Below are 26117 nucleotides of genomic sequence, written 5' to 3'. Positions count from 1 at the left end.
TTATGTGATTAAGTTTGTTTTATTAGGACAAAGATTTTTCTTTCAGTCTTTTCTGTACTAAGATGGAAAGAAAGAAAAATATTAGTTGGCATATTGTTACTTTGGCATTCAACCAGTTTTTACAGTAATTTTTACCAAAAAAGTCTTTGCCTAGATTTTTATTATTTTAATAGTGCAGTAACAAAGCTTATCTTCAAGTTATTTCCCTCATGTCTTGGCTTCCTATAGCTTCTCCCTTTATATCCTATCAGTAAATTATAAATCATTAAGCATATTACTAGAGTACATTATTCCATCATACTGACATGTAAAAGTACAGGCATCTATTAAGAGGGTGTGAAATAGATTTAATCTTGAGGGCTACATAATCCAGGCAAGTTGAAGCAACTTTTAAATAGTCTTAGTTTTAACTTTCCATTAGTTCTCAGTAATCTTAACTTATCACCACCCTTTCATTCCAATTTTAAAACACCTTGCAGATCCCTGACAGTAAAAAGTCATAATGAATGCTTTAATGACTCAGATTGGAAGCCATTACATTGACATTCATTTTCAAATTATTTAATGTGATATACAGTCATTCATTTAATAAGCTATTATTTGGAAGCTTCTATAGATAGAAAAGGAGAGATCTATTCTTCGAATAAATTTATTACTTTCTAATTTGCTTCTCCTGAGCTAAATAGATAATGTAAATACAAGCAACTAAGAGAGTAAAAGGTTATTTTCTATGTATAATGTAAATTAAAATTTAAAAGAAGCTTTATTTCTTGTGACTAAGTGGCAACCTTAAAGCTAAAAAACAGTAAGCATCAATATCCTTGACTCTGGTGGTGTTTTTAAAAAACGTATACTCAAAAAATGTTCTCTCATTCCAAAGATAGAGAAACAAGTCACAAAGTATATCTTTGGCAACTCTGATTTTCTAGGTTTCCAAGTAAATTTGAGCTTGTCTAAATTAAGCATCACCAGTTCTGTGATGAAGCATCTGTACTTCTCAGCAAGTCCCTGCCCTTCTAGTCCCTTTCTTTCTATGAGACCTAGCAAAGTTACCTAAGGTCTACAGTACATGAATTCAGCCTGACTAGACAGAGTTCCAAAGTACTAGAATATTGCTGCATGGGGCGCCTGGGTGGCTCAGTCGTTAAGTGTCTGCCTTCAGCTCCAGTCATGATCCCAGGGTCCTGGGATCCAGCCCCCCACATCGGCCTCCCTGCTCCGCAGGAAGCCTGCTTCTCCCTCTCCCACTCCCCCTGCTTGTGTTCCCTCTCTCCCTGTCTCTCTCTCTCAAATAAATAAACAAAATCTTAAAAAATAAATAAAATATTGCTGCTTGCGTATATCATCAGGCTACAGGTATATGCTGACATGAAACTCATGAGTTAGTTAGAAAATAGCACAAGTGTTGATTCTCGAAAGTGCTGTGAAATAGCTAAGGGACTTTTGGAGAAGAAGAAACAAGGAATTAAATATCAGTGTTGCAAAAAATCATGTCATACTAGAATGATGGAATGACTCCAGTAGTCTAGAAATGTAATAAGATAACCAATAGGGATAAATATTATGTGCCATGTTTAAGTTTTTAGAAATGTATATGGTATCTCATAACCCAGGGAAAGCTGAGTAAGCAATGGTGGCTACAGAATTTCCCTTTAAGTTGGCTTTGTTTAGGAGTGGCTGTCTGGTGGAAAGGACTAAAGGAGTTACCTTGAAGCCTCATTTAGGAAGCAAAGTTTAGTGGCTTAAAACAATAACCATTTATTTAGCTCTTGATTCTGTGGGTTGGCAGTCTGGGCCTATATCAACTGTATGGTTTTTCTAGGCTCATTCTGTGTCTACTGTCAGCTGCTGGTTGGTTGGAGGCTGAAGGAGATACGATGGCTTCAAGTGGACCAACTTGCCCATGTGGCCTTCTCCCAGTTACACATGGCAGCTGGGAGAAGTTCTGAGAAGAAGAGGAGGGAGAGCACTCAATGCTGTGGAGACCCAGACTCAGAACTGACATGGTGTCACTTCCACCACATTCTGCGGATTAAAGTTGTTCTGAAAATAGACACCATCCCGGGGCGCCTGGGTGGCTCAGTTGTTAAACGTCTGCCTTCAGCTCAGGTCATGATCCCAGAGTCCTGGGATCGAGCCCCGCATCAGGCTCCCTGCTCAGCCGGAGGCCTGCTTCTCCTTCTCCCACTCCCCCTGCTTGTGTTCCCTCTCTCGGTTTGTTTCTCTCTGTCAAATAAATAAATAAAATCTTAAAAAAAAAAAAAAAAATAGACACCGTCCCTTGATCAAAAGAGCTGCTGTTACATTGCAAAGAGGGTGGGTGGACACAGGGAGGGAATAATTGCTCCCTTCTTTTAAATAGTCTACCACACTGAGCACACTGATTTAATATGTTGTAGGTCAATAAAAAGAGCAGTTTTTGAAAGATGCTTTTATTCATACTCCACATATTGAGAAACCACAGCTCCCACTACAAGCTGGCTATTCATTTAATTTGGACAATGAATTTAATAGCTGAAAAGCAGGTTTTATGCTTGTACTGAACTATTTTTCAAGGTAGTTTAGGGGGTAAAGTTATGGGTTATAAAGTAAAATGTTTTCTCTGTTTCAAAATAAGATAAAAGCATCCAAAATAGATCACTGAATGCTTCCAAAAGAAAATATAAATCTGCTTGACGTTGTAAATATTTATGTTCCTACAAACAATTAATTCCTACAAACGTTAATGTTCTTAAAAAAAAAAAACGGAAGAGTAGATTGCTATAAATGCAAATGTGGGGGCTTTGCTGTAAAAAACTAACAATTTTAAACATAGATGTTTGAAATTTTAAGTTTGAACATCTGTCTTATTTCTAGGAGCTCTGCCAGTGCCGACCTGGAGAAGGAAATTGTTCCTGCTGCAAGGAGTGTATGTTGTGTCTTGGAACCCTTTGGGATGAGTGCTGTGATTGTGTTGGTAAGTTGACCTGCAGGAAAGTTTCATATTTATCACAGAATCTTTGACTTTAAGAGACTTTAAAGAATATAACTGGGACACCTGGGTGGCTCAGTCGGTTAAGCGTCTGCCTTCAGCTCAGGTCATGATCCCAGAGTCCTGGGATCGAGTCCCACATAGGGCTCCTTGCTCGGCGGGGAGCATGCTTCTCCCTCTGCCTGCCACTCTCCCTGCTTGTACTGTCACTCTCTCTCTCTCTAGCAAATTAAACAAAATAAAATCTTTAAAAAAAAAAAAGAATATATAACTATTTTATGTGTATAGACTAGTGTGGATATAGATGTAGTAGGTACATAGAACATTATGGCCTTTGCTTGAATTGAATGATATTTACATATATGTGCAGTTTTATTTTTATAGAAAAGGTCTGGAAGGAAATTCAAAGTGCTTATTCTAGGGAAGTAGGAATGGAGGAACAATGGGAATATTTTTACTTTTTATTTTTAATATTTCATACTGTTGAATTTTTAATAAGAAGCATGTGTTATAGTTCTAAATAAAAATAAATACTTCGTATATTTAAAATAGATTATCTTCCTTTTATGTAAGACTTCACTATGAGGTGCCTGGGTGGCTCAGTCGTTTAAGTGCCCAACTCTTGATTTTGTCTTGGGTCTTGGTATCAGGGTCATGAGATTGAGCCCTTGTTGGGCTCCACGCTGGGCTGCGGACTGCTTGGGATTCTTTCTCTTTGTCCCTCTCCCACTGCCCTTCCCCACCTCAAAAAAAAAAAGACTTCACTAAGAGATCCTTGAGAAATTAAAAGCTTTTTTTTTTTTTAAACTAAAAGTTATTTTTAAGTGTTTTCTGAGGAATAGTGTCCAAGATGTAGTAAGTAAAAAAAGGGGGACACCTGGGTGGCTCAGTCGATTGGGCTTCCAACTCTTGATTTCAGCTCAGGTCATGATCTCAGAGTCATGGGATCAAGGCCCCCTTTGGGCTCCGCTCTCAACAGGGAGTCTGTTTGAGATTCTCTCCGTCTCCTTCTCCCTCTGCCCCGCCTCCTACTTGTGTTCTTTCTCTCAGTCTCTCTAAAATAAATAAATAAATCTTTTTTTTTAAAAAAAGCAAGGTGTGCAAAAGTGTGTTTATGGAATGTTACCACTTGTGTTTTCAAAAGAAAATTTACATGTGTAGACTGCTGATGGGAGAACACTCATCATCCTCTCTCCAACCAGTTAACCCTTTTTCATCCTCTAAAACCACAGTTCAAATGTCCCCTTGTCTCCCAAACATCTCTTTTGACTGAGATAGGATCCTCTACATTATTCAGATTGTCTGCTTCTGTTAAGTCATGTATTGCATGCTACTATAATTGTTTTTAATATGTTCTTCCAACAGACTATAAACTCCTTAAGGACAGGATGGTGCATTTTGATCTTTTAAAATTAACCACTATTGGGGTATATGTACATACTTGGAGTACATGCACGTTGTACTAAAACAACCCCCTGGCTTGCTTGTTCCCAACCCTTTGGTCCTGTGTCAGAGACAACTTCCAGCTCTTTGGTATTGTCTTACTTCCATAATTTTAAATAGTATCTTTATACTGTTCTCTCGATTCTTTGATTTTAGAAACTATTCATTGACTTATTATGGCAGATGATGACTTAGCTTTCTTATCTCTTATCTTCCCAATATAGTTATCACTACTTCTAGTTAAATCAGTAATTACTTTAGCAATCCATTGAATAAATTAGTGTTACATATTAGTTTTTTTTTTTTTTTTTAAGATTTTATTTATTTATTTGAGAGAGAGAGAGCACAAGAGAGGGGAGCGGGAGAGGGAGGAGCAGACTCCCTGCTGAGCAGGGAGCCCGATGCGGGACTCGATCCCGGGACTCCAGGATCATGACCTGAGCCGAAGGCAGTAGCTTAACCAACTGAGCCACCCAGGCGCCCCAGTTACATATTAGTTTGATGCATGATAGTATAAACACTAGTTTATTAAATGAATAATACTATTATGTCTTCTTATATTGGAGTATACTTCCTGAAAGATTTCTTAATCTTCTAAACTTTGTATTAGTGTTTAAAATTTTGGCTTTCATTTTTAATTTCCAAGAGCCTTTCTCTGCTTGTCCTTTTTGGGGAGCATACTGTTCTTGTTTTATAGGTATTTTTCTTATCTTTCTGGGACTGTTAATTATGGAGCTCAGTTGTGGTTGCAGTTTTTCCTTTTGCTCTTTGCACTGTTTCCATTTCCTCAATTGCCTGCTGATCCTTGGACATCTATTGATATATAAAAGACACTCTGATGCTAATTGGGAGCCCGGGGTTCATAGACAGGGCATGGAGTTTAGTTTGCATCACTGTCCGATGGTTGCAGACTTTTTCACTGACTCACGGTTTTTTACATATGTTTAGTGTTTTAATCAGTTGCTGTCATTTTTCTTTTTGCTCAAATTTTCTCATCTGTGGTTAGTAGGAACCTCTTCAGCTTAGTGCTTGAGTCCTTTTGACATCGCTTCTGTTCTCTTTGTTAGCTTTAGAAGCTGTCCAAGGCTCATCTTACATATCTTACATATGTAATTAGCCATTTCCCCAGGGGACTTTGGTTCCCAATAGAAGAAAATGGTGGGTAGAGACCACAGTCTTGCCATTAGGACTACTTGTTGCTACTACTAGCTTTCTTCTAATCCTTTTTAGTGGGCAGAGCTAATAAATAACTACAAGGGAAGAAACTTTTTGAGTTTGTAGTAATATTGCCAATTCAAATTTAAGATGACAAGGTCTTTACTCCTTTTGATTTTACATCTGTAACTCATGCTGAAATTTTTGGTTTCTAACAACATTAATATAATTACTTATATGCTTTATTTATAATGCATCAATGAGACTGTTAAGTGGCAGTTAAGATTGTCCTTGTCCTTTGTCCTTGAATATGTATTGAAGATGTAAAGCCCAAATACTATATAATAACTGAAGTCAGTTGGAGTATTTTCTGTGAGTGGTTATGTGACCAACTTTATATAAAGTTAGGTTCATTTATGTTAGTTTTCAGTTTTTAGGGATTGTTTATTTCCTTTCTGATTTATTTTTGTTTTGATTATGTAAAATATTTACATAATTAGATAAATGTATGTAACAGTGGTAAAGCAGCTCATACCCATCTCTGTCACTTCCACTCTGTTCCTTCCCTCAACTATAGATAAGGTGACCACGTAACTTATTGTCCAAACTAAGACATTTTTGAGAGCTAAACCAGTAGGATAAACTGAACCTGAATTGACCTGAATTGGCTCAAGGAAACTGGGATGAATGGTTTCATCCTACCTATAGCCATTGTTTAAAACTTTCGTAGGCATTTATATTTATTAAAAACAACAACAACAACAACATTCATTGTTACATGAAACATTATGCTTCATTTTTTTTCTTTCTTGTTTTTGTATTTTCATTTAATTGAATGTCCTGGAACTTCTTCCATATTAATTTTTTTTTGGTACCTACATAGAACCCCATTGTTGGCTAAAACACTTTATGTATTCATTTGTTGATAGATGGACATTTGGGTTATTTCCAATCTTTTACCATTACAAATAACAGTATAATGAATAATCTTGTGTAGTCAATTCTATGTAATATTGCTAGATATTATCCATTTCTCCTCCAAAAGAGTCATAATATTTGCGTTCTCACCAAGGCAATGTTCCCCCACAACACTTCCAAAAAATAATGTTGCCAAACTTTTGTTGCTATTGTCTACCAAAGTTTTGGGTTTTTGTTAATTTGATAGGGAAATGGTATAGTTTTAAATTTTCATCTCTCTTACTACCAGTGAGGTTGAGCATCTGTTCATATGTTTAAGGACTGTTTATATTTACTTTTTTGTGAATTGTTCATATCTTTGCCCATTTTTCTACTGGATTATTAGTTTTTTATTTATTATTTAGAAGTTTAAAAATATGTTAGGTATATAACCCCAACATTTATGTTATAAATTATAATTTTGTTTCCCAGTTGCTCATTTGTTATTTTAACCTTTTTTGTTTTTGTTTTTAAGATTTTATTTATTTATTTGAGAAGGGCAGAGAGAAAGAGAGCATGAGCAGGGGAAGGGAAAAGCAGACTCCCTGCTGATCAGGGAGCCTGACACAGGGCTTGATCCCATGACCCCAAGACCATGACCTGAGCCAAAGGCAGACACTCAATGGACTGAGCCACCCAGGCGCCCCTTCTTTGGTATTTTTTTATCCTGAAAAGTTTTTTTTATTTTATATAGTCAACTTTATCAGTGTTTCCTTTCATTGTCTCTAGATTTTGAGTCATAGTCAGGTTTTCCCCCTAGTCCCAGATAGTACTTGTATGGTTTTATTTGTTTGTTTATTTATCTACATATAACTCTCTAATACATTTGGAATTCATCCTGATTTATGTATGAACTATGGATCCAGTTTTTTCTTTTTCACACAATTACCACTATTCATTTAAATATTACTTATAAAATCGTAAAGCTATTTATTTAAAAGTCTTTCTTCCAGTGATCTGGGATGCCACCATTATCATATGTACTTTGCTTTATTTCTGGGTTTTCTATGCTATGCCATTGGTCTCTATGTTCATGCATCAAAACCACACTTTTATTTATAGAAGGCTTATAAATGTTTTAATATCTGGAAAGGCTAGGCATCCATCCATTGGTCTTCTGGCCACAGTATATTAATTTCAAGCATACATACATACATACTAGAGTTAATAAGAGGATTATTTTCTTCCCTTTAGGTTTGCATGTGCTCTTTGTAAAAGACTCTCCAAACAGGCTTAGCTTTTGAAAACTGATTCTCCAAAAATTTATTAATATATTAGGCTGCCCTTTTTCCCCCTGAGATTTTCTGCCCTAAAGTGCAGAAACAGACCATTGAAAATATTGTTTTTGTGTAAATGAAATGCTCAATTTTGTATTTTGGGCATTAGCCTGCAATTTTAGAATAATGTGCAATGAAAACAAGTGGGCCTAACAACTGAAAAGGAGCCACTGGCCAGAATAGCAACTTGGTCCACCTAAACAAAATCTAACCTGAACTAAGATGGCTTCCTGCTTTGACTTCTATTCTTATTTACTTGTCTGCTTTATAGTTTCTAACCCTTAATTCCCGTTTTATGGCTATTGTTCTGACTTTATCCACTTAGATTAGTTTTGCTTGTTGTATAATTTCACATAAATGTAATCATACAGTATCACATAGTGGTTTAAAATGCATTTTAGAAAATTATGAAATGATTTATAATATAATAGGCTCTATGATTAACCATAAAAATAAAATTGTCAGGTTTTTTACAAGCAAAAATGGGTTTATTTAGGAATAGCAGAGAATTGCAATTTGGGGTATGAAAGCTACAGCAAAACCATAGGCAAGTCCAGAAAACAAAGGAGAGGAGCACTCTTTTATAGAGGACAGGGAGGAGTTAGGAGTACTGTTGTAAACAAAAAGTCTACTGCAGTAAACTAGGAGTTGAAAGTGTAGTAGCTTCTCATTGGCTGAATTGGGACAGTCTCTCATTGTCTGGGCTGTTGTGGGGGAGTAGAAAATCTTCCTCTCTCCTGCTGGGGTAGCAAAGTATAGTCTTCTTCCTGTTGGGAATTCAGTGGTGCACTGTTTGGATAATGTTGGTTTGGAGACACTAGATTCTTTCCGATACTGAGGTCACTTCTAGTACATAATGAAAGTATTATAGATTCCAAGACTAGACTAGGAAGCCTGCTGAAAAACTGCTTAGCAACAATAACTTGTTGAACCATTTTGCCACTCATTTCAGAGACCCCAGATCTCACCCAGGTAAGAGAAAAGCCTATGAAAAGGGCAAAAGAAGGTGGGGGTGTCAGGTAAGAGGCAGTGCCTGCAAAACCCAGGAAAACAAGATGAGACAGCTATACACATGATACTTGGAACACAAACTTGAGCCTTAAGATATAGGCTCTGCCATCCTGTTGATTACATGTTTCTTCTGTATTCCTGCTCCTTTATCTGCCTTATGAATTCCTTGAACTCAGACTTTCAACTCATGGCTCTCGTTCTGGTACGAACTTGACTGGGGCTTGGCCTCTTCCTTTTAGGACATCCATGCTTTTTTTTTTTTTTTTATTCTAACTTTTGTAGCTCAGATCAAATCTAGGTGTATCCATTGGCTACCACACAGAATGGATTTCTGTCTTGCTTTACACCAACACTTGTTACTTTCTAATATTAAAGAACAAGTATGTGCTAAGAGTTCAACCAAATACTAGTGTGGTAAATGTTTGTTTTCTTAGTTATTTTTAGACACATTCAAATTACATTCCTAGTTCAGGAAAACATGAATAAAATTAAGAGGACAGCGGAAAGCACCTTGGTTGAAAATAAATGACTTTGGGACCCTAACCAATCATAACATAATTTTTTTGTTTTAATTTTTATTTATTTACATTTGTTGAAGTATAGTTGATAGAGTATTACATTAGTTTCAGGTAGACAGTATAGTGATTCCACAGCTCTGTACATTATGCTATGCTCACCACAAGTGTAGCTACCACCTATCACTATAAAATGCTATTTCAATACCATTGACTATATTCCCTATGCTGTGCCTTTCATCCTATTGACTTACTCTGTAACTGGAAGCCTGTACCTCCCAATCCCCTTCACTCATTTTGCCCATACCCCCGCCACTTTCCCTCCGGTAACCATCAGTTTGTTCTCTGTATTTATGAGTCTGTTGTAGCTTTTTTGTTTCTGTGTTTTTTAGATTCCACATAAAAGAGAAATCGTATCGTGTTTGTTTTTCTCTGACTTCTTTTACTTAGCATAATAACCTTCAGGTCCATCTGTGTTGTTGCAAGTTCTTTTTTATGACTGAGTAATATTCCATTAGATATATGTGCATATGACTACTCTTCTTCATCCATTCATCTTGGGTTGCTTCTATAGCTTGGCTATTATAAGTAATGCTGCAATAAACATAGGGGTGCATATATCTTTTTTAACTAGTGTTTTTGTTTTCTTTGGTCCAGTAAATAGAATTACTGGATCATATGGTATTTCTATTTTTTATTTTTTTAGTAACCTCCATACTGTTTCCCACAGTGGCTGCATCAATTTACATTCCCAGCAAAGGTGCATAAGAGTTCCCTTTTCTCCACATCCTTTCCAACACTTGTTATTTGTCTTTTTGATACTAGCCATTTTGACTGGTATGAAGTGATATCTCATTGTGGTTTTTTTTTTAGATTTATTTTATTTTATTTTTTATTATTATTTTTATTATTATGTTATGTTAATCACCATACATTACATCATTAGTTTTTGATGTAGTGTTCCATGATTCATTGTTTGCATATAACACCCAGTGCTCCATGCAGTACATGCCCTCTTTAATACCCATCACCAGGCTAACTCATCCCCCCATGCCCCTCCCTTCTAGAACCCTCAGTTTGTTTCTCAGAGTCTATAGTCTCTCATGGTTTGTCTCCCCCTCCAATTTCCCCCACTTCATTTTTCCCTTCCTGCTATCTTCTTCTTCTTCTTCCTTTTTTTTTTTTGCAGAGGTACAGGTCTGTGATTCAACAGTCTTACACAATTCACAGTGCTCACTATAACACATACCCAATGTCTATCACCCAGCCACCCCATCCCTCCCACCCCCCACCACTCCAGCAACACTCAGTTTGTTTCCTGAGATTAAGAATTCCTCATATCAGTGAGGTCATATGATACATGTCTTTCTCTGATTGACTTATTTCGCTCAGCATAACACCCTCAAGTTCTATCCATGTCGTTGCAAATGGCAAGATTTCATTCTATTTGATGGCTGTGTAATATTCCATTGTATATACATACCACATCTTCTTTATCCATTCATCTGTCGATGGACATCTTAGCTCTTTCCATAGTTTAGCTATTGTGAACATTGCTGCTATTAACATCAGGGTGCACATACCCCTTCGGATCCCTACATTTGTATCTTTGGGGTAAATACCCAGTAGTGCAGTTGCTGGGTCGTAGGGTAGCTCTATTTTCAACTTTTTGAGGAGCCTCCATACTGTTTTCCAGAGTGGCTGCACCAGTCTGCATTCCCACCAACAGTGTAGGAGGGTTCCCCTTTCTCCGCATCCCTGCCAACATCTGTCGTTTCCTGATTTGTTAATTTTAGCCATTCTGACTGATGTGAGGTGTTATCTCATTGAGGTTTTGATTTGGATTTCCCTGATGCCGAGCGATGTTGAGCACTTTTTCATGTGTCTGTTGGCCATTTGGATGTCTTCTTTGGAAAAATGTCTGTTCATGTCTTCTGCCCATTTCTTGATTGGATCATTTGTTCTTTGGGTGTTGAGTTTAAGAAGTTCTTTATAGATTTTAGATACTAGCCCTTTATCTGATATGTCATTTGCAAATATCTTCTCCCATTCTGTCGGTTGTCTCTTGGTTTTGTTGACTGTTTCTTTTGCTGTGCAAAAGCTTTTTCTCTTGATGAAGTCCGAATAGTTCATTTTTGCCCTTGCTTCCCTTGCCTTTGGCGATGTTTCTAGGAAGAAGTTGCTGCGGCTGAGGTCGAACAGGTTGCTGCCTGTGTTCTCCTGAAGGATTTTGATGGACTCCTGTCTCACATTTAGGTCTTTCAACCATTTGGAGTCTATTTTTGTGTGTGGTGTAAGGAAATGGTCCAGTTTCATTCTTCTGCATGTGGCTGTCCAATTTTCCCAACACCATTTGTTGAAGAGACTGTCTTTTTTCCATTGGACATTCTTTCCTGCTTTGTCGAAGATGAGTTGACTATAGAGTTGAGGCTCCATTTCTGGGCTCTCTATTCTGTTCCATTGATCTATGTGTCCGTTTTTGTGCCAGCACCATACTGTCTTGATGATGACAGCTTTGTAATAGAGCTGGAAGTCCGGAAGTGTGATGCCGCCAGCTTTGCTTTTCTTTTTCAACATTCCTCTGGCTATGCGGGGGCTTTTCTGGTTCCATACAAATTTTAGGATTATTTGTTCCATTTCTTTGAAAAAAGTGGATGGTATTTTGATGGGGATTGCATTGAATGTGTAGATTGCTCTAGGTAGCATTGACATCTTCACAATATTTGTTCTTCCAATCCATGAGCATGGAATGTTTTTCCATTTCTTTGTGTCTTCCTCAATTTCTTTCATGAGGATTTTATAGTTTTCTGAGTACAGATTCTTTCCCTCTTTGGTTAGATTTATTCCTAGGTATCTTATGGTTTTGGGTGCAACTGTAAATGGGATCGACTCCTTAATTTCTCTTTCTTCCGTCTCATTGGTCTATAAAGATGCAACTGATTTCTGTGCATTGCTTTTATGTCCTGCCACTTTACTGAATTCCTGTATGAGTTCTAGCAGTTTTGGGGTGGAGTCTTTTGGGTTTTCCACATAAAGTATCATATCATCTGCAAAGAGTGAGAGTTTGACTTCTTCTTTGCCAATTCGGATGCCTTTGATTTCTTTTTGTTGTCTGATTGCTGTGGCTAGGACTTCTAATACTATGTTGAATGGCAGTGGTGATAGTGGACATCCCTGCCGCATTCCTGACCTTAGGCGGAAAGCTCTCAGTTTTTCCCCATTGAGAATGATATTCGCTGTGGGTTTTTCATAGATGGCTTTTATGATATTGAGGTATGTACCCTCTATCCCTATACTCTGAAGAGCTTTGATCAAGAAAGGATGCTGTACTTTATCAAATGCTTTTTCTGCATCTATTGAGAGGATCATATGGTTCTTGTTCTTTCTTTTATTAATGTATTGTATCACATTGATTGATTTGTGGATGTTGAACCAACCTTGCAGCCCAGGGATAAATCCCACTTGATCGTGGTGAATAATCCTTTTAATGTACTGTTGGATCCTATTGGCTAGTATTTTGGTGAGAATTTTTGCATCCGTGTTCATCAAGGATATTGGTCTGTAATGCTCCTTTTTGATGGGGTCTTTGTCTGCTTTTGGGATCAAGGTAATGGTGGCCTCATAAAACGAGTTTGGAAGTTTTCCTTCCATTTCTATTTTTTTGGAACAGTTTCAGAAGAATAGGTATTAATTCTTCTTCAAATGTTTGGTAGAATTCCCCTGGGAAGCCATCTGGCCCTGGGCTCTTGTTTGTTGGGAGATTTTTGATGGCTGCTTCAATTTCCTTAGTGGTTATAGGTCTGTTCAGGTTTTCTGTTTCTTCCTGGTTCCGTTTTGGTAGTTGATACATCTCTAGGAATGCATCCATTTCTTCCAGATTATCTAATCTGCTGGCATATAGTTGCTCATAATATGTTCTTATAATTGTTTGTATTTCTTTGGTGTTGGTTGTGATCTCTCCTCTTTCATGATTTTGTTTATTTGGGTCCTTTCTCTTTTCTTTTTGATAAGTCTGGCCAGGGGTTTATCAATCTTGTTAATTCTTTCAAAGAACCAGCTCCTAGTCTCATTGATCTGTTCTACTGTTCTTTCAGTTTCTATTTCATTGATTGCTGCTCTGATCTTTATTATTTCTCTTCTCCTGCTGGGTTTAGGCTTTATTTGCTGTTCTTTCTCCAGCTCCTTTAGGTGTAGGGTTAGGTTGTGTATTTGAGACCTTTCTTGTTTCTTGAGAAAGGCTTGTGTTGCTATATACTTTCCTCTTAGGACTGCCTTTGCTGTATCCCAAAGATTTTGAATAGTTGTGTTTTCATTTTCATTGGTTTCCATGAATTTTTTTAATTCTTCTTTAATTTCCTGGTTGACCCCATTCATTCTTTAGTAGGATGCTCTTTAGCCTCCATGATTTTGAGTTCTTTCTGACTTTCCTCTTGTGATTGAGTTCTAGTTTCAAAGCATTGTGGTCTGAAAATATGCAGGGAATGATCCCAGTCTTTTGGTACCGATTGAGACCTGATTTGTGGCCTAGGATGTGAACTATTCTGGAGAACGTTCCATGGGCACTAGAGAAGAATGGGAATTCTGTTGCTTTGGGATGGAAGGTTCTGAATAGATCTGTGAAGTCCATTTGGTCCAGTGTGTCATTAAAAGTCTTTATTTCCTTGTTGATCTTTTGCTTAGATGATCTGTCCATTTCAGTGAGGGGGGTGTTAAAGTCCCCCACTATTGTTGTATTGTTGTCGATGTGTTTCTTTGCTTTTGTTATTAATTGGCTTATATAATTGGCTGCTCCCATGTTAGGGGCATAGATATTTACAATTGTTAGATCTTCTTGTTGGATAGACCCTTTAAGTAGGATATAGTGTCCTTCCTCATCTCTTATTACAGTCTTTGGTTTAAAATCTAATTTGTCCGATATAAGGATTGCCACCCCAGCTTTCTTTTGGTGTCCATTAGCATGGTAAATGGTTTTCCACCCCCTCGCTTTCAATCTGGGGGTGTCTTTGGGTCTAAAATGAGTCTCTTGCAGACAGCATATCGATGGGTCTTGTTTTTTTTATCCAATCTGATACCCTGTGTCTTTTGTTTGGAGCATTTAGCCCGTTTACATTCAGGGTAACTATTGAAAGATAGGAATTTAGTGCCATTGTATTGCCTGTAAGGTGACTGTTACTGTATATTGTCCGTGTTCCTTTCTGGTCTATGTTACTTTTAGGCTCTCTCTTTGCTTAGAGGACCCTGCTTTCAATATTTCTTGTAGGGCTGGTTTCGTGTTTGCAAATTCCTTTAGTTTTTGTTTGTCCTGGAAGCTTCTTATCTCTCCTTCTATTTTCAATGACAGCCTAACTGGATATAGTATTCTTGGCTGCGTATTTTTCTCATTTAGTGCTCTGGATATATCATGCCAGTCCTTTCTGGCCTGCCAGGTCTCTGTGGATAGATCTGTTGCCAATCTAATGTTTCTACCATTGTAGGTTACAGATCTCTTCTCCCGAGCTGCTTTTAGGATTCTCTTTGTCTCTGAGACTAGTAAGTTTTACTATTAGATGTTGGGGTGTTGACCTATTTTTATTGATTTTGAGGGGGGTTCTCTGTGCCTCCTGGATTTTGATGCCTGTTTCCTTCCCCAAATTAGGGAAGTTCTCTGCTATAATTTGCTCCAGTATACCTTCTGCCCCTCTCTCTCTTTCTTCTTCTTCTGGGATCCCAATTATTCTAATATTGTTTCGTCTTACGGTATCACTTATCTCTTGAATTCTGCCCTCGTGATCCAGTAGTTGTTCATCTCTCTTTTCCTCAGCTTCTTTATTTTCCATCATTTGGTCTTCTATATCACTAATTCTTTCTTCTGCCTCATTTATCCTAGCAGTTAGAGCCTCCATTTTTGATGGCACCTCATTAATAGCCTTTTTGATTTCGACTTGGTTAGATTTTAGTTCTTTTATTTCTCCAGAAAGGGTTTCTCTAATATCTTTCATGCTTTTTTCAAGCCCAGCTATTATCTTTAAAATAGTCATTCTGAACTCTAGTTCTGACATCTTACTAATGTCCGCATTGATTAGGTCCCTGGCAGTCGGTACTGACTCTTGTTCTTTTTTTTTTTTGAGGTGATTTTTTCTGTCTTGTGTTTTTGTCCAGAGGGGAATAGATGAATGAGAGAACAAAATGCTAACAGGGTAACAACGTCCCCAGAAAAATATACCCTAAACAAATCAGAAGAGACCTGAAACCAGGGGGAACGAAAGGGAAAGAAAGAAAAAAGAAAAAAAAAAGAAAAAGATAAAAACAAACGAAGAAACAAACAAAAACAGAATATGATCAAATATGATTAGGCTGGTGCATAGATCAGTGCCACACACTAGATTTTGGGCATATTTTGGTCTGTTAGAAGAAAGTGCCCCCCAAAATTTTAAAGAAAGAAAAACTTATATATGTACAAAAATAAGGGTAAATATGATGAAGCGATGGAATATGACTGTAAAGATGAAAATTATAAAAGATTTTATAAAAGGAATTGATAAGATAAGAAGTTGATTGAAAAAAGAAAGAAGAGGATTTAAATGAAAAAAAAAGGGAGAGAATGTGACCAGGCAGGAGACTAGAACAAAGCCATACACTAGAGATTTAGGGTATATTTTGGTCTGTTAGAAGAAACTGTATCCCAAAATTTTAAAGAGAGAACTACTTATATATATATACCAAAAATAAGGTTAACTACTATGAAGAGATAGAATATGACTCTAAAATGAAAGATAAAAAAGATTTTTTAAAAAAGGGATTGATAAGATGTTGGTTGAAAAACGGAAAAAGAAAAAGTCAAAAAAAAAAAAGAGAAAGTTAAAAAAAAAAAATTAACTTTGAAAGACTAAAGAATCATGGGAAGAAAGCCATAAATTCTATGTGCAGCATTCCCCTAGCGCTGGAGTTCTGCCGTTCTCATTGATCGGTAAACTTGGTCTTGGCTGGCTGTTCTTGCTGATCTTCTGGGGGAGGGGCCTGTTGCTGTGGTTCCCAAATGTCTTTGCCAGAGGCGGAATTGCCCCGCCCTTGCCGGTCCAGGCTAATTAATCTGCTCGGGTTTGCTTTTGGGAGCTTTTGTTCCCTGCAAGCTTTCCGTGCAGCTTTGGAGGACGAGAGTGAAAATAGCGGCCTCCCAATCTCCGCCCCGGAGGAGCTGAGAACTCGGGACCCCACTCCTCAGTGCGCCCCCAGAGAAAAGCAGTCAGTCACTCCCGTCTCCCCGGTCTCCGGCCGCACTCCGTGCTCCCCTGGCCTGTGACCGAGCATTTCTATCTCTGACACATGACCCCGTTTGGAGTCTCCAAACCCGGCAGATCCCTGCGGTGCGCACCCGCGCCGCTCCTGGGGGAGGAAGGTGAGTCTCACCGGATCTGCCGCTTGTTGGGTCCCCGCTGGAAGAGCAGTGGCCCGACTGTGCCGCGGATCACGGTTTATGGCAACCCCAGGCTGAGAGCCCACTCCTTGGCTCCGTTTTTACAGCCAGCTTTCCGGCTCCAATACCTGGGAGCTCTGTTGCACTCATGCACCCCCAGTCTTTCTGTGACCCCGAGGGTCCCGAGACCACACTGTCCCTGCGAGGTTTCCACACACCCCCCAGCGCTTAGCCACTGGAGCGAGGTCCCTCAGCAGAGCCGACTTCTAAAATTTCTGCTTTTGTTCTCCACTGCTCTATCATTTGCCAGTGGCGGCTGACGGAGGCCCCCTCCCCCGCCATCTGTCTTCCTGAATCCGCCTCGGATTCACTTCTCCACACGTCCTGCCTTCCAGTAAGTGGTCGCTTTTCTGTTCAGAGAGTTGCTGCTATTCTTTTCTTCTATCTCCTGTTGAGTTAGTAGGTGTTCAGAATGGTTTGATCCCTATCTAGCTAAATTCCTGGGACCAGAGGAAATTTAGGTCTCCTACTCCTCCACCATCTTGCTCCTCCCCCCTCATTGTGGTTTTGATTTGCATTTCCCTGATGATTGGAGATGTTGAGCATCTTTTCATGTGTCTGTTGGCCATCTGGATGTCTTCTTTAGAAAAATGTCTCTTCAAGTCCCTTGCCCATTTTTAATTGGATTTTTTTTTTTTTGGTGTTGAGTTGTATAAGTTCTTTATGTATTTTAGATATTAACCCCTTCTCCGACATTTTATTTGCAAATATCTTCTCCCATTCGCTAGGTTGCCTTTTTGTTTTGTTGGTGGTTTGTTGTGCAAAATCTTTTTATTTTGATGTAGTCCTGCCAGTTTGTTTTTGCTTTTGTTTCCCTTGCCTCAGGAGACATATCTAGAAAAATGTTTCTAAGGGCAGTGTCCAAGAGATTATTGCCTGTTTTTTCCTCCAGGAGCTTTCTGGTTTCAGGTCTCACATTTAGGTCTTTCATCCATTTTGAGTTTATTTTTGTTCATGGTGTAAGAAAGAGATCCAGTTTCATTCTTTTGCATGTAGCTGACCAGTTTTCCCAGCACTATTTATTGAAGAAACTGTCTTTTTTCCATTTATATTCTTTTGGGAGGGAGGGAGGGAGGGAAAGGGGGTTAGGGACAGAGGCAGAGAGAGAATCTTAAGCAGGCTCCATGCCCAGCGCAGAGCCCCACGCAGGACTCAGTCTCACAACCCTGAGATCATGACCTGAGCCTAAATCAAGAGTCAGATGCTTAAACCAACTGAGCCACCCTGAGGCGCCCCTCCATTTATATTCTTGCCTTCTGTGTTTGTAGATTAGTTGACCATTTAGGTGTGGGTTTATTTCTGGGCTCTCTATTCTGTTCCATTGATCTATGTGTCTGTTTTTGTGCCAGTATCATATTATTTTGATTACTACAGCTTTGTAGTATGTCTTGAAATCTGGACTGTGATACCTTCAGCTTTGTTCTTCTTTCTCAAGATTGTTTTGGCTCTTGAAGGGTGGTTCCATACAAATTTTAAGATTATTTATTTTAGTTTTGTGGAAAATACTATTAGTACTTTGATAGGGATTGCGCTGAATCTGTTTTTGCTTTAGGTAGTTTGGACATTTTAATAACATTAATTCTTCCAATCCATGGTTTGTCTTTCCATTTGTTTTTGTCATTTTCAATTTCTTTCATCAGTGTTTTACAGTTTTCAGAGTACAGGTCTTTAACCTCCTTGGTTAAGTTAATTCCTTGGTATTTTATTCTTTTTGGTGCAATTGTAAATGGAATTGTTTTCTTAATTTCTCTTTCTGCTATATCATTATTAGTGTATAGAAATGCAACAGATTTCTATATATTAATTTTGTATCCTGTAGTAAATATTTATTTTTAAATCCTTATTGACAAATATGATTTTCCATTTTTTTCTTTTAAAATATTGATTGTATTTAAGAAAACTATGTATATTATTTAGATAAATTATGGTCTCCACCAAATCCAATTTTTGTAAGCGTTGCATTGGTTTAATACATATGCCAGAATTGATAATGTCAAGAGACATAAACTTTTTTTACTTGGTTTTATTTTGCTAAAAATGTTTGATTGGCTCAGATGTTTATAATTGTTACCCAACAAGTACTTAAGGACACCCAAGACTACAGTCGTATATGCCTATTGAGAGTTCACTTTTAAAGCTGATTTATTGATTTAGAAAGGTGATAAGTAACAAAACTGAATTTAATTTATCCACTGGGACAAATAGCCCAGGAGCTAATCCCAAAATGACCCTGGACACAGGGTTTTCTATTAGTTATAGTAGCTTCTTCTTTAGAGTGAATTTTTCTTCAAGGAGAGTCATTAAATATCCTTTACTTTCAGCCTACTGTAATCTGTTAGGTATATCAAATATGAGTCATAGCATAATATTCAGGAACAATTTCTTTTTTTTTTTTAAGTTTTTATTTATCCATTTGAGAGAGAGACAGATGGACAGAGAGAGCACAACAGGGGGAGAGGCAGAAGGAGAGGGAGAAGCAGACTCCCTGCTGAGCTGGGAACCCGAAGTGGGGCTCGATCCCAGGATCATGACTTGAGCCGAAGGTAGACACTTAACCATCTGAGCCACCCAGGCGTCCCATTCAGGAACAATTTCAATTACCAAAACAATTTGCAATTCCCGAAACTTTTTTTTTTTTTCCCCCAAAATAAGCTATGTTAGGCAATTGTTTTTTAATTAAGGTGATTTTTTTTTTTTTTGCCAAAATGGAATAGTAATCACTTAACTCAGGTGTTTTTTTGAGAAGTTGAATAGCTATACCTTTATTCCAAATTAACCTTTAAAAAAAAGATTCTCTTTTGTGATACCCATTGGACATTATTCTTAGAAATGATAATTGACCCCACATTTCTAAAGTAAATTTCTTATTATTTACAAGTCCCTTAAGTTGTCATAAAAACTGTTTTGGAGGGCACCTGGGTGGCTCAGGTTGTGGTCCTAGGGTCCTGGGATCGAGCCCCACATCGGGCTCCCTGCTCAGTGGGGAGTCTGCTTCTCCCTCTCCCTCTGCAGCTCCCCCTGCTTGTGCATTCTCTCTTTCTCTCTCTCTGTCAAATAAATAAATAAAATCTTTAAAAAAAAAAAACAGTTTTGGGTATTGCATTATGAAGTTATTTTGCTTTTATATTTGTGTGTAAGCCCCAGCCAAAGCAAGGGGCCTGCTTTGATTGAAAGGATTTTGAAAATCACTCATGTGCATAGTTCACCTTCTTTATTCAAGAAAGAACTTTGAGTTTGTTTGTAGTATATGTCCTATATATCTTCTGCCTTTTAAAAAGACATTTTAAAAGGGGATCCTGCCCCAGTACCATGAGTATTCTTTGCACTCAGATCTTGGTTTCCAATATCATTCTCCAATAAGAGGAGCCAGGCTCCTTGGAAAAACAGCTGGTTCTAACACCAAGGCAGGAAATACAAAAGATAAGCCTGGAACATGTTAAAGTGCCAAAAGGTAAGGATGTGCTAAAAAGAAAAAAAATACCCATATTGGTATGTGTGTGTCAGCTTTACACGGGAGCCAACTGAAAGAGCTCCTGGTGGCTAAAGCTGGAAAAAATAAGCAACAAAATAAATTAGCAATGGATTATAACCAAGAGTATAAAATAAATATTCATGAATCTATACTGATATAAATAATTAAATTAACTAGTGGAAGACAAGCGACAGATCTCTAAGGCAGAATTCAAAATAACTATGTAGATGCTCTGCCCTCAAGGAGGGGGAGCATAACTGCACCCTTCGTAGGTATGGGCTACTCATAATGACTTCCCTCTGAATGGTACAGTATGGGAAGGTGGGGAAAGAGTAACTTTGCAGTGGAGAAATCTGACATACACTAGTTCAGTCAGGTGATCAAGGTCAATATAAGCAGTCATAAATCTTGTTGGTAGTATGTACCTTTTATCCGATTTGATGAAAATAGCACTTTATCTCTGTGGTCCTCCTCCCAATAACCTATTACCTGAATCTTATTGTGAGAAAAACATCAGAACATCAGACAAATTCTAAAAGTAGTACATCCTACAAAATACCTGACTAGTACTACTCAAAACTGTCAAAGTCGTTAAAAACTAGGAAAATTGAAAAACTGCCACAGCCATGAAGAGCCTAAAGAGACATGATGGCTAAATTCAGTGTGGCATCCTAAATGGGATCTTGGAACAGGAAAAGGATATTAGGTAAATACTATAGAAATCTGAGTTAAGTATGGGCATTATTTAATAATGCATCAATATTGATTCCTTAATTATAACAAATGTACCATACTATATAAGATGTTAATAATAGGGGGAAACTAAATGTGGGGGTATTATACTCTGTACTATCTTTTCAGTTTTTCTTTACAACTGTTGTAAAAAACAAAACAAAACAAAAAAGTCTGTTAAAAAATGGGCTGTAGAGAGGGGCACCTGGGCGGCTAAGTTGTTTAAGCGTCCTACTCTTGATTTCAGCTCAGTTCATGATCTCAGGATCTTGGGATCAAGCCCCACTTCGGGCTCCACACTCATTGGGGAGTGAGCTTGAAATTCTCTCCCTCTCCCTCTGCTTCCCCCCCCCCCCCCACCGTTCTCTCTCTCTTTCTCTCTCAAATAAATAAATAAATAAATAAATCTTTTTAAAAAATAGGTTATAGGGGTGACTGGGTGGCTCAGTCGGTTAAGCATCTGCCTTCAGCTCAGGTCACAATCTCAGGGTCCTGGACCCAGCCCCGTGTTGGGCTCCCTGCTCAGTGGGGAGCCTGTTTCTCCCTCTCCCTCTAATGCTCCCCCTGCTGGTGCTCTCTAGTGTGCTCTCTCTCTCAAATAAATAAAACCTTTTTAAAAAACAGGTTATAGAGGGAAAAAAGGTTATAGAAGAAAATAGCATGGACAATATGATCCTATATAAAAGAAATTTTATCCATGTATCTAATTGTCAAAATAAAGAGAGTTATTTAAAAGAAACCTTTTTAGGATTTTTGTTGGAAGTACACTAAATTTACAGATACATTTTTGGAGTGTTAATATAGTTTTAATATTGAACCTTCCTACCCATAAACATGGTATTGCTTTCTATTTAGTATCTATATGTCTTTAATGTCTTTCAATAAAGATTTACCATTGTCAAAACAAAAAAATTAAGTTTAAAATGTTTATCAATGCATTAAACAAAGGACAGTAGTTTTGTTGGTACTGTAAAATTTGGGGAGATCTGATGAGATTCTGCTATTGAATGAATTAATTATAGACATTTGTAACTTGATGGTTCTTTTTTTTTTTAAGATTTTATTTATTCATGAGAGACAGAGAGAGAGAAGGGCAGAGGCAGAGGGAGAAGTAGGCTCCCTGTGAAGCAGGGAGCCTGATGTGGGGCTCAATCCCAGGACCCTGGGATCACTACCTGAGCCAAAGGCAGAGACACTTAACCAACTGAGCCACCCAGGTGCCCCAACTTGGTGCGTCTTTAGTTAAAGATGTCTTGATTCTTAGGCCATGCATTCCATATATACTAGATGACTTCCTAAAGAATTTTGTCTAGTGAAACATTTTTTAATTCTTTAAAATGTCAGTGTAGCAGTGTCTAAATTGGGTTAATCTATCAGTCAAGGAATACTTTCTAAAAAAATAATAGCTAATGCTTATATATTTTAGGTGTCAAGTAGTTTCCATATATTAATTCATTTAGTCCTTAAAACAAACCTAAGGAGTATGAGAGTGTTATTATCCCTCATCTGTTTACAGATGAGGGAACAGACCAGAGTTTAAATGACCTCCCTTAGGTCAGACAGCTAGTCCAGAAGAAAGCCGGGGCTCAAGCCAGGTAGTCTGGCTTTCAAGTCCATGCTCTGTGACCTATTACATTATATGTCTTCTTGTATGTTACACATTATATGTTACTCAGCTTCTTGTGATGATGAAGGCAAAGATGGTGCCATTCTAAAATCGTGTAACAGTAGCTTTCGTTTGTAGTCATTATAACTATCACTCTTAAGGTAGTAAACGATGTTGGATTTAATAAATAGTTATTTACAACTACTAATTTTTTATGATCTCTATAAAGATAATTGGGCTTGGGCACAAAGCTGTATTCTGTGAACTCTGAATTTTCTCTTGGATTTAGCCAGACCATCCATCTGAGAACTGCATACTTAGACTCTATTGTTAAAACCCTTCCTAAAACTGCCTCTGCCCTACTATACTTGGCATTATGCATTGAGTCTGCCTTGAGAGGCATTGTATTGCTATGACAACTCATGAGAGGACAGATGGTGGTGGGATTTTTATGTTTATAAAAACAGGGCATGGATTTTAAAAGATTAAGGAAAGCAGCTCTAGACAATGGCATGTCCCTGTTTCTGTTTCAGTCATTATTTGTCTCACTAGTGTCCTTTTATGCATCACTGTATCTTCTGCATATCATCAGACAAATTGTTTCCCTTTTTTTTTGTAATCTGTAGTTTGAAAACAATAGGAGTTTGTTTTCAGGAAAAGATAATTATAGTATTAACTAAGTATTGATTCTTTTTAAAACTATACATACCCACAGGGGATTCTGATTTACTTCTTATATTCTAAGAGATGAAAACTTCCATCCATTCTCATATTCCTCTCAAAATTCAGATCACATGCTCTGAATCCCATTGCCCTTTCGGGATAACTGTAGGGCACATTCTGCCTTAGAGATCTAGCTACAATGGCCACAGTCTCTTTCCATCTGTTCTTCTAATGCAGCTGTTCCCCCCAATTTTTTTAAATCTCAGAACCCCTTTACACTCTGAAAAATTCAACCTTTAGTGATCTCTTGCTGTGGTTGAAATATATAAAGAAAATCCAACCTCACACAACTATGTAATTGGAAAAGAGTTTTTTAATTGCTTTTCCAGATAATTGTGTATATTCTTCTTTGATTCTACACCAGAACTGGACAAGTGGCAATTTCTTAAAGGTTAGTTACAAAAGTAGAATCTACAACCAGATTCTAAAATTCTTTATACTCTGTTACATCAAAATCCATTGGTCTGTCTTGAAACTTTGAATAATTTTTACCCATGTATAATTTTGTAACATGTATCAGTCATTTGGAAATTATGAGTTCACTTAGTTATATAGATTTTCCTAATATTGACACATTCATTATACAATATATATATAAAAAAAACCCACATTAGTTAATTTTACCACCAATCTCATTAGAAAAGTATGTAAGTTTCGGGAAACGATTGAGTCATGGTGGCAGACAGAAGTTCTCAAATTCTAATTTTTGCTTGAAAACTTGTGTTTTGGAGGGGGGGGAAAGATGGCAGAGGAGTAGGGGACCCTATTTCAACTGGTCCCTGGAATTGAGCTGGATATCTACCAGACCACTCTGAGCACCCACAAAACCAGGCTGAGATGTAAGAAGATCTGGATCTCTACAAACAGAATATTGCAGGCGGTTGGTTTTGAGGTAGGAAGCGGGGAGCTGTGATTCCACGGGCAGATACCAGAGGATAAACGGCAGCGGGTGGGTGCCTGGCCGTGGGGATCCTACACCCCCGGTGAGCGACAGCCTCGCGTGCTGCAGATGGGGCACAGACTCGCAGACCAGTAGGGGCGGGGAAAGGACTTTAGGGCAGCCCCTGGGGCAGAAACCCGGAGCAGCGGGGTCACGCCTGCGAACTGCAGCCCCCGGGACGGAAACCCGGAGTTGCGGGGTCGCGCGCGCATGGGAACTAGGAGCAGATGGCGGTTTTAGAAGCACAAAGGGCAGAGATGTGCCCCGACCTGGAGGCAGGACTGGGAGTGCTGCGGAGGGGCGCACAACCCAGGACGCTGCAGTGTATAGCAGCATGGACAGAAACGGAGACGGTGTGGCCTGGAGAGCTCACTGAAGAACAGACTGTGATCTCTCTGCTCTGAGGCAGAGGGTTGGAAACGGTCTCTTCTGCTCTGACTCGTGGAAGAGACGCGGAAAGCCGCCAGAGAAAGCTGCCAGAGAACAAAAGCCCCCAAGACTGATTCCCGCTGAGCCCATCCCCCACCACAGGGGGGCAGGGCAACTCCGCCCAAACAGGGTTGCCTGAGTAACAGCGCGGCAGGCCCCTCCCACAGAAGACAGGCTGGGAAAACAAGAGGCCAGCAACCCTAAGGTCCCAAGAAAACAGACGCAAGAAATCTTGCTTGGGTTCTGGTCAATAATGTGGAATCTCTACATTCCCTCAAACAAACATCAACAGAATGACTAGGAGGAGGAGCCCCCAAAATAGAAAAGACTCAGAGATTATGACTTATGCTGCAGATTTACAAATGGATGCAGATATAACCAAGATGTCGGAGATGGAATTCAGGCTAGCAATTGTGAAGACAATGACTAGAATGGAGAAATCAATTAATGGCAACATAGAGTCTCTAAGGGCAGAAATAAAAGGGGAATTGGCAGAACTTAAAAATGCTATCAATGAGATCCAATCCAATTTAGATAATCTAACAGCTAGGGTAACTGAGGCAGAAGAGCAAATAAGCGACCTGGAAGACAATATAATAGATAAGAAGAGAAAAGAGGAGGCCCAGGGAAAAACCACTCAGAATCCATGAAAATAGAATCAGAGAAATAAGTGACACCATGAAGCGTTCCAATGTCAGAATAATTGGAATCCCGGAGGGAGTAGAGAGAGAGAGAGGACTAGAAGATGTATTTGAGCAAATCGTAGCTGAGAACTTCCCTAATCTGGGGAATGAAACAAACATTCGAGTCCTAGAGGCAGAGAGGACCCCTCCTAAGATCAAGGAAAACAGGCCAACACCCCAGCATGTAATAGTAAAACTTGCAAATCTTAGAACCAAGGAAACCATCTTAAGGGCAGTTAGGGGGAAGAGATTCCTTACGTACAGAGGGAGGAACATCAGAATAACGTCAGACCTATCCACAGAGACCTGGCAAGCCACAAAGGCCTGGCAAGACATATTCAGGGTACTAAATGAGAAGAACATGCAGCCAAGAATACTTTATCCGGCAAGGCTTTCATTTAGAATAGGTGGAGAGATGCAGAGCATCCACGACTGGCAGAAACTGAAAGAATATGTGACCACTAAGCCGGCCCTGCAAGAAATATTAAGGGGGGGTTCTATAAAAGGAGAAAGACCCCAAGAGTGATCTACAACAGAAATTTACAGGGACAATCTATAAAAATAACGTCTTCACAGGCAACATGATGACAATTAATTCATATCTTTTAATAATCACTCTCAACGTGAATGGCCTAAATGCTCCCATAAAATGGCACAGGGTTGCAGATTGGATAAAAAGATAGGACCCATCCATATGCTGCCTACAAGAGACTCATTTTGAACCTAAAGATACATCCAGACTGAAAGTGA

At 38.5% G+C, this 26117-nt stretch overlaps 1 protein-coding gene across 2 annotated transcripts in view; it reads left to right on the top strand.

The window, feature by feature from the left end:
• Positions 1 to 26117, top strand: part of TWSG1 (twisted gastrulation BMP signaling modulator 1) — a 78963-nt gene that overhangs the window by 30193 nt on the left and 22653 nt on the right. For both annotated transcript variants that reach the window (XM_032397853.1, XM_032397851.1), the window contains exon 3: positions 2857 to 2956. In XM_032397853.1, coding sequence (XP_032253744.1) covers positions 2857 to 2956 — 100 coding nt within the window. The remainder of the gene's footprint in view (positions 1 to 2856; positions 2957 to 26117) is intronic.

Source organism: Phoca vitulina, unplaced genomic scaffold (assembly GCF_004348235.1).
Source record: "Phoca vitulina isolate PV1807 unplaced genomic scaffold, GSC_HSeal_1.0 scaffold105, whole genome shotgun sequence".
Lineage (NCBI taxonomy): Eukaryota > Metazoa > Chordata > Mammalia > Carnivora > Phocidae > Phoca > Phoca vitulina.
This window is presented reverse-complemented; position numbering and strand designations above follow the sequence as displayed.